The sequence below is a fragment of the Chaetodon auriga genome, chromosome 4 (assembly GCF_051107435.1).
Source record: "Chaetodon auriga isolate fChaAug3 chromosome 4, fChaAug3.hap1, whole genome shotgun sequence".
In the NCBI taxonomy this organism is placed as follows: domain Eukaryota; kingdom Metazoa; phylum Chordata; class Actinopteri; order Chaetodontiformes; family Chaetodontidae; genus Chaetodon; species Chaetodon auriga.
The window spans coordinates 26,506,267-26,522,096 of NC_135077.1; the positions used below are offsets into that span (position 1 = coordinate 26,506,267).

At 41.3% G+C, this 15,830-nt stretch overlaps 1 protein-coding gene across 3 annotated transcripts in view; it reads right to left on the minus strand.

The window, feature by feature from the left end:
- The window catches only part of sorcs1 (sortilin-related VPS10 domain containing receptor 1), a 159,925-nt gene that overhangs the window by 31,238 nt on the left and 112,857 nt on the right, over positions 1-15,830 (minus strand). For all 3 annotated transcript variants that reach the window (XR_013077045.1, XM_076727426.1, XM_076727425.1), the window contains exons 5-12: positions 12,382-12,455; positions 9,716-9,780; positions 7,517-7,635; positions 7,219-7,308; positions 5,782-5,961; positions 4,516-4,662; positions 3,479-3,581; positions 1,203-1,279 (exon numbers count right to left, since the gene is read on the minus strand). Coding sequence is in view for 2 of the 3 variants with exons in the window: in XM_076727426.1 (XP_076583541.1) it covers positions 1,203-1,279; positions 3,479-3,581; positions 4,516-4,662; positions 5,782-5,961; positions 7,219-7,308; positions 7,517-7,635; positions 9,716-9,780; positions 12,382-12,455 (855 nt within the window). In the remaining variant the exon portion in view is untranslated. The remainder of the gene's footprint in view (positions 1-1,202; positions 1,280-3,478; positions 3,582-4,515; positions 4,663-5,781; positions 5,962-7,218; positions 7,309-7,516; positions 7,636-9,715; positions 9,781-12,381; positions 12,456-15,830) is intronic.

The window sequence follows — 15,830 nt, forward strand, 5'->3', positions numbered from 1 at the left end:
TCACATCTACTACGATCCAAATCAGAGTTGGTGATTGTTGTAACAATGAAAATATGTTACACGTTGCACCTTTAATTAGAAACAAGCCCCATAAATTGAAAATGCCAGGGTCAAGTGAGATAAGGGCCACCCACTGGCACCGGAGGACTGAATCAAATAACTCTAAAGATTACATCTGATTCTGGACCTTAAAAAACACAGGTTTATTTCCCTTTGCTGCATGTCATCCGCTCTCACTCTCACCCTTTCCTGTCTCTCTCCAGCTGTCACTATCATAATAAAGCAGAAATCCAGCAGAAATGTCAGCAATTTGACTGGTGCAATGTTTATGTGGGCCAACACTTAAATTCCCATTGTGACGCATGCAGTCAACCAGCTAGAAAGCCAACGGCACTTCCTACTTCACTCTGATCACTTGGAATCACAACATCCATAAAAGAGAGACAGCTAATGCTAGCGAGACCTGCTCCTTCCACCATTTGCAAGCTATCTTAGCTAGTGAGTGTAGCTTGTTAGCTTCCACAATAGAATACAAACTTAACAGCATGATGGGTCCCAAATGTTCCATTCTGCAAAGGGGACAGTGGATTAAGTCACACTTAACAGTTAATAGCCAACAATGGGAAATATCCACCCAGATCTGAAACTTACAGATATATTTTTTGATCATATAAAAAATGAAAAAAAAAAAAATAAATAAAAATCTGCACAGCAGCTACAGTGTCATTGCACTTTCATTCATTCATTCATCTTCTTTACCCGCGCATCCCATTTCGGGGTTGCGGGGGGCTGGAGCCTATCCCAGCTAGCAATGGGCGAGAGGCGGGGTACACCCTGAACCAGTTGCCAGCCGATCGCAGGGCAACATACACAGCACACAGACAACTCACACACTCACACCTACGGACAATTTAGAGACCAATTAACCTAATGAGCATGTTTTTGGTCTGTGGGAGGAAGCCGGAGTGCCCGGAGAGAACCCACGCACAGGAAGAACATGCAAACTTCACACAGAAAGGCCCTGCCCGACCCGGGGATCGAACCAGCAACCTCCTTGCTGTGAGGCACGCGCACTACCTGCTGCGCCACCGTGCCGCCCCTTCATTGCACTTTATACTTACATATTTCACAAAAAAGTGGGAGAATTGAAACCAGTTCAACTTTAACCGCAGGACATTATTACAATGAAAAAGTCCCCTCACCTGTCTCCATGTGTTTCCTGCATCTGAGGTGATAAACACACTGACATTGCTGGTGGTCAGCTCTGAGCCAATGGAGCCTGGAGGTTCACAGAGTAGACAGAAGACAGAGTAAGTGTTTGAGGTGGGAGACTGCATATTGCAGACAAAGGACATCAAGTCCATTTGAGATCAAATGAATTCCAAATTTTATAAAGAGCCTTTAGACTGGCATGGGGATATAGCAGGGGACTCAAGCCTGCAGCTGCAGACTGGGGCTATAATTACAGTGCTCCACAAGACTTACTGTTACTGTGCAGTGCAACATTTGCCCAGACTCCTAAATTAACCAATAAATCCAGATTACTGTATTCATCTTTCAGCAGTTCTGACCATATTAAGACAAGCTTTCCTAATGCTGTGGAGACTGCTGTAATTGCTTCAATTTAGCCTGTAATTGGTGCCAGGTGGTTAAACACGAGGCTAGAAAGTACTGTAAGCATTTCAGAACCATGGTTTTCCACTTGTCTGAACACTTCTTGAGAAACTCTGCATTTAAGTGTAACCTAGCATCAGCTGAAAATCTGAAAATCTGACCTCCAGTGACGCTGCAGTGATGAAGAAGTGTGTGTGTGTGTGTGTGTGTGTGTGTGTGTGTGTGTGTGTGTGTGTCAACCAGATGATGTCAGTAAAACAGTGCTTTTCAGGTTGGTGTTAAGGTACCCTATAAAGAGAAACTTAACACAGTCTGATAGTGGTCCTTACACTGTTGGACTTGCAGGTTCTGTAATGTCACTGTATCCCAGGTGTCACAGATGAAGTTGGTAAGTAAACTTTTATCATAAGGAATGTGAATGATGAACAAAACTGGGATCTAAACAAACTGAATCTTCCCTTAAGGCCCTGCCTTCATTCCCAAGTGGGAGGTAAAACCACTACTGGACAGAGAAGTGTTGGTTATTTTACAAGCTAATAACAAAATACCAGATTCCCCCTCTCTCCATTTGGTTTGGCCATGTTGTAGCTTGATTAATGACAGAGATCAAACAAAAGCAGTCAATTGTTCTATTCCCACATCTCTGAAACCTGTTTAATTCACAGTGTTTCACATAGGTCCAGACACCAATACTTTTAGCGTGAGCTTGGCCTTCTCCAAACACCTGAGGCGTATGCCGATGTGTTATTGACAGTGCCGGTCCATGCGGGAGTAAATATCACTGAGGTGTGAATTCACCTAGGGGGCTGCTGATCTCATATTCCTCCATTTCTTTGTTTTCTCCCCACTGAGTCAATGAGAGTCTCTGCTTTCTCTCCTGTGTTCTCAGGAACAATGATGCTCTGAGGGCTAAAACCATGAGGATTAAATAGTTTTTGCTGCTTTGGCTGTCTGGTTTGTCATTTGGCCCTGTTCAAAGGTGAGAAGTGACACATGCATATTGTACTGATGCTGAACAGGGACAAACAAATAAAAACAGAAGTAAAGAGCAAAATCCTGCAAACAGCCAAATGCATTTTCATGGAAGAGTGCAGCATTGAGAGCAGCATTGCCATACTGGAAACATCACTGCACTGAAATGTTGAGTGCCAAGATTTTCAACTAACTGAAAGAGGCAGATTTCTTTGGGCTTTGTCTGTCTAAGTGACTTTCGTGGTCTTTGTCTCTTCGAGTTAGCATAACGCTATCTAATGCGTCCATGGATAGAGAAAAAAAACTTGAAAAAAAAAAAAAAACAAGACACACTACTCAATTGTGAATGGCAATAAAAAAAAGTAAAAAAAAAAACAAAAAAAAAACAGGTGGGTCTTTTCTTTTCCCCTTTGTTTTCAAGCAAAACACACAATACAGAGTTCATTTCACCGTCTCCATCGTATGCATTCTCTCAACTTTCTTTCTTTCAAAAGTATATAAGACAATTGTGAGGACCAGGTAGAGGTTTTATTCTGACCACTCAAGAACTGCAAACAATTTATTTATGAATCACTGTGTGAGAGATAAAATACAGAGGTTATAAAGGGTATTCACAGGGGCTTTATTATAAAGAAAACCCTTCACAACGCTAAGAGTGAAAAAGTATTAAAAAAAAAAAAAAAAAAACACTTTTGAGTACCTGGCAGAGATTTCATTCTATCAACCCCAAAACATAAAGAAGCTATTTCTTAATTACTACAAAAAGGTCAGATGGAGTGTCAACATCAACTTTATTATCATTTGTTTTTCTTTAGGTAAAACCTTCAGAACTCCAAAAAGAAAGAGAGAAGAGAAACAACATGTCACTCAGAACAGATTCCCTCTCACCCACCTGATGCGACAATGATCCCCGGCGCTGAGTCCCTGCTGGCTATGTTTCCAGATGTGTAGGGATTTGCAGACACGTGAAGATGGAGGTGCAACGAACAGTATGGCTGCAGATAAGAAATCACAAAGTCAATTATCAGTACTATCAAGCCGAGCCAACAGTATCACCAAAAACCTTCAAAAGCTCCTGAATAAAGCGGCTGTTGCATGCACAACCATCCCAACTCATACGTTTTATCACAAACACCATTTCCCCATTGGCTGGTCTCACCATTAATTTTGATTGGGTTAACCTTTACCAACACAATTCTCATTATGACCCAGCAAAATGCCAGTGGTGCAGGCCATGTTGTGACGGGCTGTTTAGAGGTTTATTAAAACTCTGACATTTCCTGACAAATGACTGTATAATATGGGAAGAAGGCAAGGCGTGCAACAGAATTGTTAATTGGTTTATCAAAAAGGCTGATTATTTCTCATGTAAAGTCATATTGAGGGAAGATGTGCCCTGCTGATGATGTGCTAAAGTATGCAGCTGTGACACAAAGCATCAAATCTACACTGTCATCCCTCTCTATGCTAATTTTCTTTCATTCAAGCACACACATCCATCACAGGGTGGCTAATAGGTGTGCTTCATCGACAAACGGCACATCTGGAGTTGAAAAGACACAGTTACTCTAAATTTCCAACTTTGGCTTTTGGTGAAAACTCAAACTCGTCTTGGCCATGGGAAGCATCAAACAGAGGCTTTCAGGAAGAACGACAGAGAAAAAAGAAGCTTCTGCTTTCCTGTCTGACACCTCTTTCTCTCTGTGTTTCTTAAATGGGAGGTCAGCTTATTGGACTGAATCAAAATGGCTGACCTTTCAGCTCAGCAGCCTCAGAGCACTCAGCTTTGACGGGCGCTGCTCTTTCTGAGCTCAGCCTCTCATTGCTGCTGGGATCAGTCAACTCCTGTCAAGGCCTCTCTTTGATGGAAGCGCACACAGATAAAAACATGTATGAACGTGGCACGCTCGCAGACACGCAGACACTCACGAGCACACAGTGAATGCTGTTGGCCCTCAGGTCTTTGCTCGGGGCCTGCAGTAACCTCCAGTCTCTGCCTCTGTTGTAGGTGATGTGCGTCTTCACTTGGTTATCCATCTTTTTGTTGGCTAGGAACATCCCCTTTATTCCCGCTACCTGTGAAATTAGAAAGACGGCAGCTCACAGCTCCAACTGACAACACTCTTCACATGTCCTTCAGATCTTCCGGTCACATTGCAGAAATTGAATGCAAAGCATTGCAAAGCAAATCACATGCCCTGGCGCAATGCAGCCACGCATACTTAGCTCCTCTGTATTCCCAACAAAACCATATACAGCCTCACCGGTTAAGTGGGAAATGATCGCCTGGCTGGGGACTTTTGAGTAATCAATGTGTTTCTTAAATGAATGTGACTTCTTATTGGAGGCCCCAAGGAAAAGCTCAGGGATACTGAATTGAGTCACTGACAGTCACATCAGGCAATGAAACTCCACTTTCGTAATTGACAGATACTTCAATCTCCCTTGGAGGAGAGATTTAGCATATCCTCCGTTTTGGGTGACGACCCCAATCAAGACAGTGGATTTGATTCTATCTCCAGGGCTACAGCAAGACATGAGCAGCATCATCAACAGCCTAATTATTTGATTCAGAGATATAGTTTTAACCTACGTTTGATGCTAATATTTCTCTAAAAAGTCATACCTGCATACCTGAAATCCGGAGCCTCAACATTAGCTCTTGACGCACTTTTTTCCTCTTTGGATTAGGTGCATTTTGTGAAGTAATATCTGCAGTTATTCATCAAAGAAAGAAATAATCTCAGCCTCCTAAAAATCTATATCCGCGGTACAATCCCCTCTTGCCTTTGTTGATGTCAGCACTTTGAAGCTGCTTCGTATTCACACAATGCGCTCTGAAGACTGTAGGCCTACAGCAGCAGGGTTTCTTTCCAAAATGACAAAACAAGTACATTTCATCATCTCGGCCTCTTAGCTCTAAAATATTGATCAGTGTTCACAATAAACTTGCAGGCTGGCCACTCATCAGGCAGGCCTTTATTTGATACTGTTATTTTAAAAGAAGAAAATTCGCCAAAATGAATGCTGCTGACTTGGGTGCAGTACACCTTGGGGGTTGGGGGTAGGCCTCATGTGCAGCATACCAATACAGTACTAAAGCAGACTCATTCTTCTTTCAGCACCGCATGATACTTTGCTACTCGAAGCACAGATTTTCTATAATCATTTGCTACCAGATCAATGTTGGTTTACCTCGTAGAGGTCGACCATGACGTTACCCTCGGGGCCCATGCTGCTGACCACGTTCTCCAGAGCCAGAGTGTAGTAAACCCCAGACGTGTCTGACACATAGAGGTTGTAGGTTTCATTCTGGTTCCACTCCTGCACAGCTGCCACCACACGGTTTTCATCCGTACTGATCACGTGGAGGTCCTGGCGGAGGGGCAAAGGCAACACCAGTGTAGGAATTACAAAGGTACATTATTCACTCTGTCATGTTACCATGTGTTTCATGTTACTTTTTAATATTCTTTTCTATTCTGTTTTGTTTTTATGTGCAGGCTTTGTGTGACTTTTTAATCCTTCATTTTATGCTGTAGTGTAATAGTTGTAACTGAAGTGACAGTTATGTATTGTTACATCAAGAAAGTTTGTCTTTACAAGCGAATGATTTGATTCATAGTGAAGGCAAATACTATATATATATATATATATGTGTGTGTGTTTATTTGCAATGGTAACAGCAACACAGTGCCATACTGGACCGTATTTGGTGTATGTAATGCTATATTTTATTGTTCTGTTCAATGCAATATTCATTGTTATTTCGGATGAAAGGCAAAACCTTTCTTCTCAGCATGCTCCTTGAATACACCTCTGACAAAGTAGAAAGTCTTTTCTTAACATTTATATTCTAAAAATAAATGAATAAATATGCAGCGAACCTGAATATGCTCTAATTTGCAATTGACATTTGAAAGATTTAATTTACAATTAAAAACATGACCTCTTACGTCTCAATGAGAAATATACAAACTTTCAGATTGTATAGTGTTCTTACACTCCTGCTGGGTTTAATCATATTCAATAATCAGAGCTTCGTCATCCTCCGTATTCATGCATTTGAACTAAGAGGATACTACAATCATTACGGTGTCAGGCTTATTGGGCAGAGATTATGCAGGTGAGGCCATGCTGTTTGGTCGTGTGCTTCATCTACCTCTAACTGTGCCAATAACACCTCGCAGTGAGCTGACAGCAACCGGGGCGCCTTAGGCTTGATTGAATAAAACATGTTTAATTGTGAATGGGGACGTGACAAGCAAGACCGCGTGCACACGGAGCAGCACAGAATAATAATTCTAGACACACTGTGAGAGTTACTTTTGGCCTTGATTTGCCCATAAATAACAAAGAGAGTGTCATGCAGCGCCAGCGATGAACTGCCACTTTACTACATCTTTAGCACACATACCAAACAGAGCTGAAGCATATTCTGAGCCTTTGAATGCAGAACACTTCAATGAATGGGAGCACGAGCAACTAAACTGGAAACTTGTCTCATATATTATTGCTGACCCATGATAAGATATGGACTCCTGCTGAGGATTAATGAATTATTTGTTAATTATCAAGATACTCTCATGAGTACCTGTTCATTTGAGTCTATTTAGGCAGTGTACTTGTTACCTTGGGCAGGGTATACTTGGGCAGCTTCATGGGTGTGAAGACATCTCTTTTAGCAGACACATAGTAGATTGGCCTCCCCGCAGTTGACACCTTAATGTGATGAAAGTGTTGAGTGAAAACATTTTGGAGAGACATAAAAAACAGATAAAGCATTTTCCACCACTGCAGGGACACATAAAACTGCACTAATAGCACCTTTCTAAGAATGACCTTGAAAAATTTCCTACAAAATCCTCACACTTTCTGCCTCATACACCGCTCTAATGCTTTTCACTGAGCAAACTGGACAATTACCTACCTGGACAAACACATACTCATCTTGCACCACCAGAGAATTGGGGTCAATGTAGCCGGGGAATGGCTTGCCCTTGTTGGCATCGGTGCAGTTCTGCAGCTTGCAGGTGACATACAGTGCTTCTGCTCACACACACACACACACACACGCACACACACACACACACACACACACACACACACAAAAAGACATACACGTACCCGCACGTCAGGCCATGGCAGCAGCGATGGTATTAGGCAATGAAGAAAGGCAGCCTTCACCCAGAGCCAAGCGGCCTCTTTTGGCTTCCTACATTACTCGTGTCAATAAAGTGGTCCCAATAAGGGAGGAGTCGGGTGGAGGGGAAGACAGATGACCAGAGAGGCCAATTGCTTTCTTTGCCTTCAATCGCAGCACTGGGAGAGAGCCTGTCCCCACGTGTTAGCCTCTGCCAAATATGTGTTGGCTCCCTCCACCTGCACATGATCAATAGTGATGGTCTCTGGCTGTGTAGCCGTAACATCTGACACAGCTGATGTTTGCTATGTGTGTTTGCATGATTGGCTTTTCTCTATAATGTTGGCCTCAGAGACAGCATTCTGAAAAAAAGGTGGCACTTTGATTACAGTATTTACTGAGTATTGAAGGCTTATTCCCAACAATTTTTCTGTTGCACTTCCAGAAAGTTAGAGGGCTTGCAAGTGACAGATTCAAAAAAAAAAAAAAAAAAAAAGAGTGGTCTAAATTGACACAGCAGAGACCAAGGGTTAAGCTTCAAAAATGCTGGATTTTACACTCTCTATAATGCACCCAATAGAAGATTTCTTTAGACAGACTCTGTCTGATTAAAGGGATGGTTTGGGTTTTTTCTGGAGTTGAATGAGGCACATATCCATAGTTAGCATATGGCAGTCAGCACAGCCCCAGTTTGAAGAAGCAGCAAGGACACTCTGCAGATCAACTGTTTGGTCAGAGCTTAAGTGGTTTACAGAAGAGACAACAAATACATGAAAATAAAAATGGGTGCTTATGAGTGCAACGACAAAATGTCGTTCACTGTGTAGGCTAAAGGATATCTTTATGAACCAGAGCATACAGAAGAACGCTTGCAAAGAGAGAGCGAGAGAGAGAGGGGAAACTTCTCTTCTTTACTGGTTGTTTGAAAAGTTGTTTCATTCACTTGTATGTATTTAGCACGTATCTTACCTGATGGTTGGGTATAGCAGTGCTCTTCAGCAAGTGTCTATTTGGCTTATGTGGTGGTTTTACTTAAGAAAAATCATCACTGCAAACACAGAGTTGTCTCAGTGTTGCGTAAGAAGTGCACATGTGTTCAACAGACTGCCTGACAGCAAAGCAGAATGCTGGAAATATTCTAAATTTAGCGTACACTTAAACTGATATTGATTTTATAGGGTGGGCCTTTTCAGCCAGCTAACATATCTTTTGCTGCTGCTCCCTTCCACAACAGCACATTGTTTAGCGATCTGTGCTGGTACTCCTGTCTGCTTCTCCAACCACCATCTACTGTAGGTAATACACTGACTATGGAGAAGTACCTCATACAATGCCACATCAAAAAACCCTACTTATCCCTTTCAGACCCTTGTCTCAAACTTCATGCAGGCATTCTATTATAATTTTGTTAGTTGAGATAATTCGCTGATGACATAATCAGGGGAACAGTATATGATTGTGTTTACAGGCTGATCTTTGTGTAAAATCTTTTAAAGGGGAAGTGGACTTACTCTTTAAAAGTTAATTTCATTAAAGTTTTCTACATCAGTTGTGGATATATTATTTGTTAAGACTGATATTTGAAAAAATATATATAAGTGCTTGGACATGTAATAGTATAGATAGCAAATTGAAGAAATTATGGAAAAATATAAATAAAACTTGTCAAAGTCAAATACTATATGTCAACCCACAATCTCCCAGTGTTCATTGTCATTCAGGAGGATGTGTGATATTTCTCTAAAGCTGCGACAATACCATTGAGCTAAATCACTTGCTTTTAAAAGCATTCTAATATATGCATTACTTTTCTCTCCACTGTCATTGTGTGTCCCCAGACTTGGCCATTTCTTCTGTTCCCACGCATTACCCTTCTGCAGAATTGTCCACACAACTCCCAATTCCTCTCCACTTTAACACAATGCTCACAATACAGTATAAAGACAAGAGTAAATGGAGCGCTGAACTCGAAATTCAATTACTCACGTCCTTCAGAGATGCTGGTTTCCAGGTGAATTAAGCCCGGCTCTTTGTCCAAACCCATTTTCGACCTGAAAGGCAGACAAATCTGTTTCAGGAACATCACCATTGGTCTTTTTGCCTCTGGGCAGGTGCCACCTACTGTAGCTGTTGTCTGACCTGAGAGACTGTATGCTGAAAGTCAGACAAATTTCTGAGTACAGACAGGTTAAGTCAAGTGCCATGACAGTTGTGGTAAACATCAGCAGGAACTGGCCACAGGAATTACCACATCATTGTCTACATTGTTGATGGCCGTTTAAAGTGCAAAAGGACCTGAGGTTTACTGTGTGATCTAAATGTTTAGAGCTCCCAGAAGGTCCGTTTTCCCCCAGACGGATGGAGGAAGACGTTTCCTGACATCATTAGGAGAGGAAAAGCCATTGATTTTCTTGCTACAGTAGGGATGTCCACAGATGGAATAGCATATAATCATTACGGCATTAAATATGTATTAAAAAGACTGCGGGATCAGAGGAGAAGCAAAGGCAGCACACATGGAGGGAGACAGAACGGAGAGGTAGAGAGAGACAAGGGAGAGAAAGAGAGAGAGAGAATGTGTCGACAGGAAGCACACATAAATGGAAAAAAAATAAATAAAGGGGGTCTGTGTGAGGGGAATGAGAAGCAGACATAGTGAGAGACAGTCAGAGACCACCAAAGCTTTTAATCATTATACATATTGGTAGTATTGGTGATTTCCCACATGAAACACAACTGTGAATAGGATGGCCTACTTATCCACACTGCATTTCCATTTTCACTGAATAATCCATTCAGGTACCCAAGAACAGTGTGAGGCAGGCAAAGAATAAGTCTTTGAGTTAGAGGACTTGTATGGTTTGTTTAAACTTGTATATTCACCACTTAATGATGGGAAGCAAAGCTCAGCTTCTACTGTAGTGTGAATGTATCTTACTCGTTTGGACAGCTGTGTGATCTACGAGGAATCTCAGCATCAGAAAAGATGAGCTTTGTCATGAGATGGAGCTGTTGCCTTGTTAAAATATCACCAACAGAAAGCTCCAGATGTTTTTGCAGAGATTTGTAATGTCCTACGCAAACCATTTCATGGCTGCACTCACCAAGCTGACAAACTGATTATAGCTGAATATGGTGGGATTTAGAGTGCTGTTTGTTAAAGTTTGCGCCTCACACACCCAACCTGTGCTGTGTGACTGAGCGGCGCTCAGGTTGACCGAATCGCAAATGAGCTTACAACTTTCATCTTCTTTCCATGTTTGGTGGCCACATGCACGGCAGACATAAGCTCCCTCTTCAGCCTCATTACCAGGCTACCACCACAACTACCGCACAGTGTGCGTCCCAAAATAGAACTCTGACAGCTTCTGCAGCATCAGCCCTCCAGGCTTCCTTCACTCCTGACTGCCCAGCTTGTTACTACCTCGACAGTTCTGCCTCAGTTTGGTGAAGTGAAAGCTTTTTGTTAATGTTAGTTTCTGTATAGGGGCCAGACATACTAGATACCACTGAACTGCACAGCACCTGTGTCATGGTGGTGAGACGCTTTAGCTGAGGAAAGTCAGGAGAGAATCTTTATCTGAAAGAAGTGAAACCATGAATGCAGTCTGGCTTTAAAAGCCTTGCTGAGAGGAACCATTCACTTATTCAGTTCTATAGTTTATTTCATCTCAAAGGACAACAATACTCAGATTGCATCCAAAAATGATTGTGAGGCCTCTCTCCACAGCTGTACACTGTCGGTCACATAATGTAACTGTCTGCCACAGAGGAAGATCAGGCATGTCAGACACATGAATAATGAAAATCTTAAAAACCACTCTGGCTCATCTGCAGAGTCTGTCCAGGACATTCACAATGTCAAAACTGCTCGTGATTTGCTTTTGAGTTCAACGTTAGTTTTACTGGTCGTTGTCATGGAATTGTTGTTTTGTAACAATGTCGAGAACGGCATGAACTATGTGCTGTGTGTTCAAGAACTGATGATCCTTTACATTTAGACTGTTTTGATTTTTCGTTTGTGGTCAGAAAAATCATACAGTCCAGAGTTTTTGAATTGTGGACAAATCCTACATCGCTGGAAATGTCTGACCCTGAAAACCCAAATGAAAAGGGCTGCAAGATTAGTCCTTCTTATATCTAAGTAATTTTCATTATTCATTTTCATTAACATTTTAACAAGTTGTAAGAAATAAAACTTTTGGTCTGTGAAACTTGACTTTGCCTGTTGATATGCAGATTAAGTCTGTTATAGCTAATAAACAGCAAGCCATGAGGTGGAAGAGGGTTTCTGCTGTTTATTTATCTGTTTGGGGAATTTTCCCGTTAAATATACTGTATATTAATAGCATATTGACTCTTTATTCATCATTATAAAGCACTTTTTATTTCTATGTACAACAACTTCCTTACTATCAATGAGCAGGAGGTTATTAAAGGAAAACTCTTAGTTAATGGTGTAGCAGTTGTGAAATACAGTCATGCAGAAGAGAATATTATTTGCATTATAGTGATTAAGAAAGAGCCAATATACTACTAATATGCATGCTGAGAAGCAGCTGGTTAATGGTGAATATGTGTACCTTAATATGCAGTGTTACCATCATTTCTTATGATTACTAGTTGATTAACATGTCCATCTCTGCACTTACCAGTAGAAGCGATTGGGAGCCACTCTCTCATGCACCAGCTGCCACCTCCTCCCAAACTCCACCGAGCTGTAGAGCTGTAGCGAGACAACCAGGCACCGGTGAGTATTTATTCATGTACCATCTCAACAACCAATCAAATTTACCATCTTGTACGACACACACCATCCGACTATCAAATGCTGTGTTTGCCCTCGAAATGATGTGGAATTGCAATGGATGTTTGTCTGGGTTTGTTTTTACACCTTGATTTACTTCATGTTACCTCAGTGATCCGTTTACCAGCAGAAGTGTAACGACACGTGGGAGACGAACTGTCTCACAGTGTAACACACACTCACACATACACGCATACTCTGTGTACAAGTTCTTTATTTGAATCCACTAAATTAGATTAGAATTTACATAAGATTCAAACACCGCAGTGGAATAACATGGCTTAAGGACATTTAGGGATACAAGCATTGTCTGCCTTCCCACACGACTACCCATTACTGCAGAAACTGCAGAGATCTTTGCCACACAAACACAAACTCACACACATACACACACACACACACACACACACACAAACAATGAAGTTGAGAATGGAAGCATAAAGAAAGATGGGCACGTCTTGTCCTGCACTAGAGAAGTGGCCTATGTTGTAACAAACCTGGGAGTGGGATGGGCAGATGAAGAAAGGAGCCCAAGCGTGGCAGGTGGTGCTCACTACAGCCATTGCTCACAAGTCAGTTAATCACCGGATTGCTGAGATTTTACCACGCTACACAGAAAGGGCGGAGATGCATTTGAAAGCTCTGTGTAATGGAACTAACTGTCCATAAAAAAAAAAGAACCTTCAAGTGTCTCAATTTGTTCCCATGATTGTTCCACTGAGATTTCAGAGGTCCCAGTTGAATTCTTTTACTAAATTAAAGACTCAAGATGGGGTCAGCTGGGATGGTGCCTTAAATCTTACACCATACTGTGTTGATTGCCTGAAGCGCATTCTCCTCGACTCATGCTGGGTCACCTCATCACTTCTTGGATAAGCTAGCAAACCTTTAACCTTAGGGCCTTGACTATTTTGGCTGTTTTAACCAGGTATATCCATATGTATTATTATGATGATGATTATTATTATTGTTATTATTTTAGCTATGCCACTCTTCAAAACAGTTTATGTACACAATTTGAAAAAAGAGCTAAATAACTAGTAATGATAAATCCTCAAATTGACCATCATCAGAATGGAAAACGTGTAACTAAATAGTGCTAAAATATATTAACGTTTACTAAATCATGTCCACCGACAAAAATCTACTCAGATGGGAGGTTTGTATTCTGATACAAAGGAAGCCCACTGACTAGGCATCATGTTTGCCTTGACTTTCTGACAGACAGCCACTGTTAATGTGCCGTGCAAAACCAGTCTCCTGGGTGAACATCCTTTGTTTGATCTTTTCATCCACCAAGACGTCTGGTTTAAAGGCAAACGTCTCCCATAAAAACCCAAATAGTTTTGCAAGGTGGACTATCAACTTCCATGAACACAGGTGTAAGACCAAATGTACAAATCATAGGAAAACTCAGAGCGTGGGCTGAGAGGGTCAGGTAGAGTTAATGACTCTCCCACAGGCATCCAGCTTACTTTTCAGGTTGACAGACTATACTGTTGTTGTGATGTTAGCTACATCAGCAGGAGAGCTGCGAGTATCGCTGTCTGCAGCAAGTGCTCTGTCGGTCAGCTAGCCAAATTGTTAATGTTGTTGCCTTGGCGCTACGCGTCCATGAATTTGGAGGGCAGAGTTTTTTAAAGCTGCACTAATCACTATTTCCATTTGTACAATGGATTGGATGATTGGAAAGGGTCAAAGAATTGTCATCAGACCCTGCACTTCCACTCAGCTATAAATAGCTTTTGAGCCTCTTTAAGAGTATCGTTTCAGTTTTCAGGCCAGAAAACTTTCTGTTTGGTTCACTCTCACTGCTTTCATCAACCTTGTTTTCAGATGCAGCAGGCAGCTGTATTCAGAAAAAAAAAAAAAAAAACCCTGAAATTTACAATGCAGCCTGCTCAGCAAGCAACTCTGTGACGACTGACTGATGAACACTGTGGAGCATTAGTTGCTAAAGATCTAGCTATATTAAAAACATGAGTCAATGTGTCTGGAACATGTTCCTGACTTGTTTGTTACTTTATGGCGACATGGTGTGGTGGTATGGTGATTTTTTTTGCTTGCCATGGATTTATGGCCCAAATTGACAAAAAACAAACAAACAAAAAACTTGACTGATGTATCTTTAAACGTAAGTTAAAAATGCTATGAGCACCACGAACAAAACTCCATTCACCTCCATTTTATTGGGGTGGTGACAGAAATCTTAGAGACAGACATCTCTCAACCTGGGCAAACTAAAACTATTTGCATGGATCACGTTCATACCAGTAGAGGTAAGTGCAGTAACCATAACATCATTTTATAATTTAAATGGTCTGAGCCTTCAAATTCTAGTTCAGTGAACAGCCTGAACAGAAGACAAATGAAGTCTTAGCTAACATTCTAGAAAAGACAAGAAATAAGGGCAGAGAGACATATGAAATGACATGAAACAAAGGCCCCTGACCAGACACAGAGCGGGGTCAGTGCGGTCATGGTCAGTGTCTTAACCCCAACTGGCCCAAATAAACAAATCTAAGTTTGCATTCTGCCTACATTCTGTTGGTTGCTCAGTAAATCAGCAATCTCACTGATGCACTCAGTAAAGCCCTTTTGTCTCCAAACACACCTGCATTCTCTGACAAAGCTCACTAACAAATCCGTTTACTCTATAGCTTACAGATGGAATTTAATGAGGCATTAAACTTATTTCAGTGTTTCAAGGTGGACTTTTTCCATTTTAAGCATGAGCAACCACGCATAATGTGTAAACAATCATTTATTAGTGGATAACAAAAATGTGACTCTGTTTGTTTATATTAATTTATTTTCTAATTACATTTATTTACTCTATCACGAAGGGTGAAGTGTAGGCCTGCATTTAAAAAAGCATCCATAGGGACAGTGTCTTTTATCCCATACAGATAATCACTGCTGTCAAATCAGTAATTCAGGACAGTCATTCTTTCAAATCTTTGCTTCCTTATATCTAATTTTATTTCAGCGTCACCAAAAATTCAAGTCAAGGGCTCAAAACCAGCAGCTACTGCTGACTTTAATAGATGGCCTATGGTTATTGCTTCAACCCAAATCAGCTCCACACTCCCAGCTTTCCTACACATATGAGAACGACAGTAAAAAACAGTGAGGCAGGATGTTAATGCAGTCCCAATGTTACGTGAAGCATAAATTTCCTCCATTGTGTCCAGTTCATTGAATCCCTCCACAACGGCATAAGTACGATATATTTATTGTGACTATTGCATCTGGGGTGTGTATATTCTCATGTCAAACAGGGAGAGACAAACA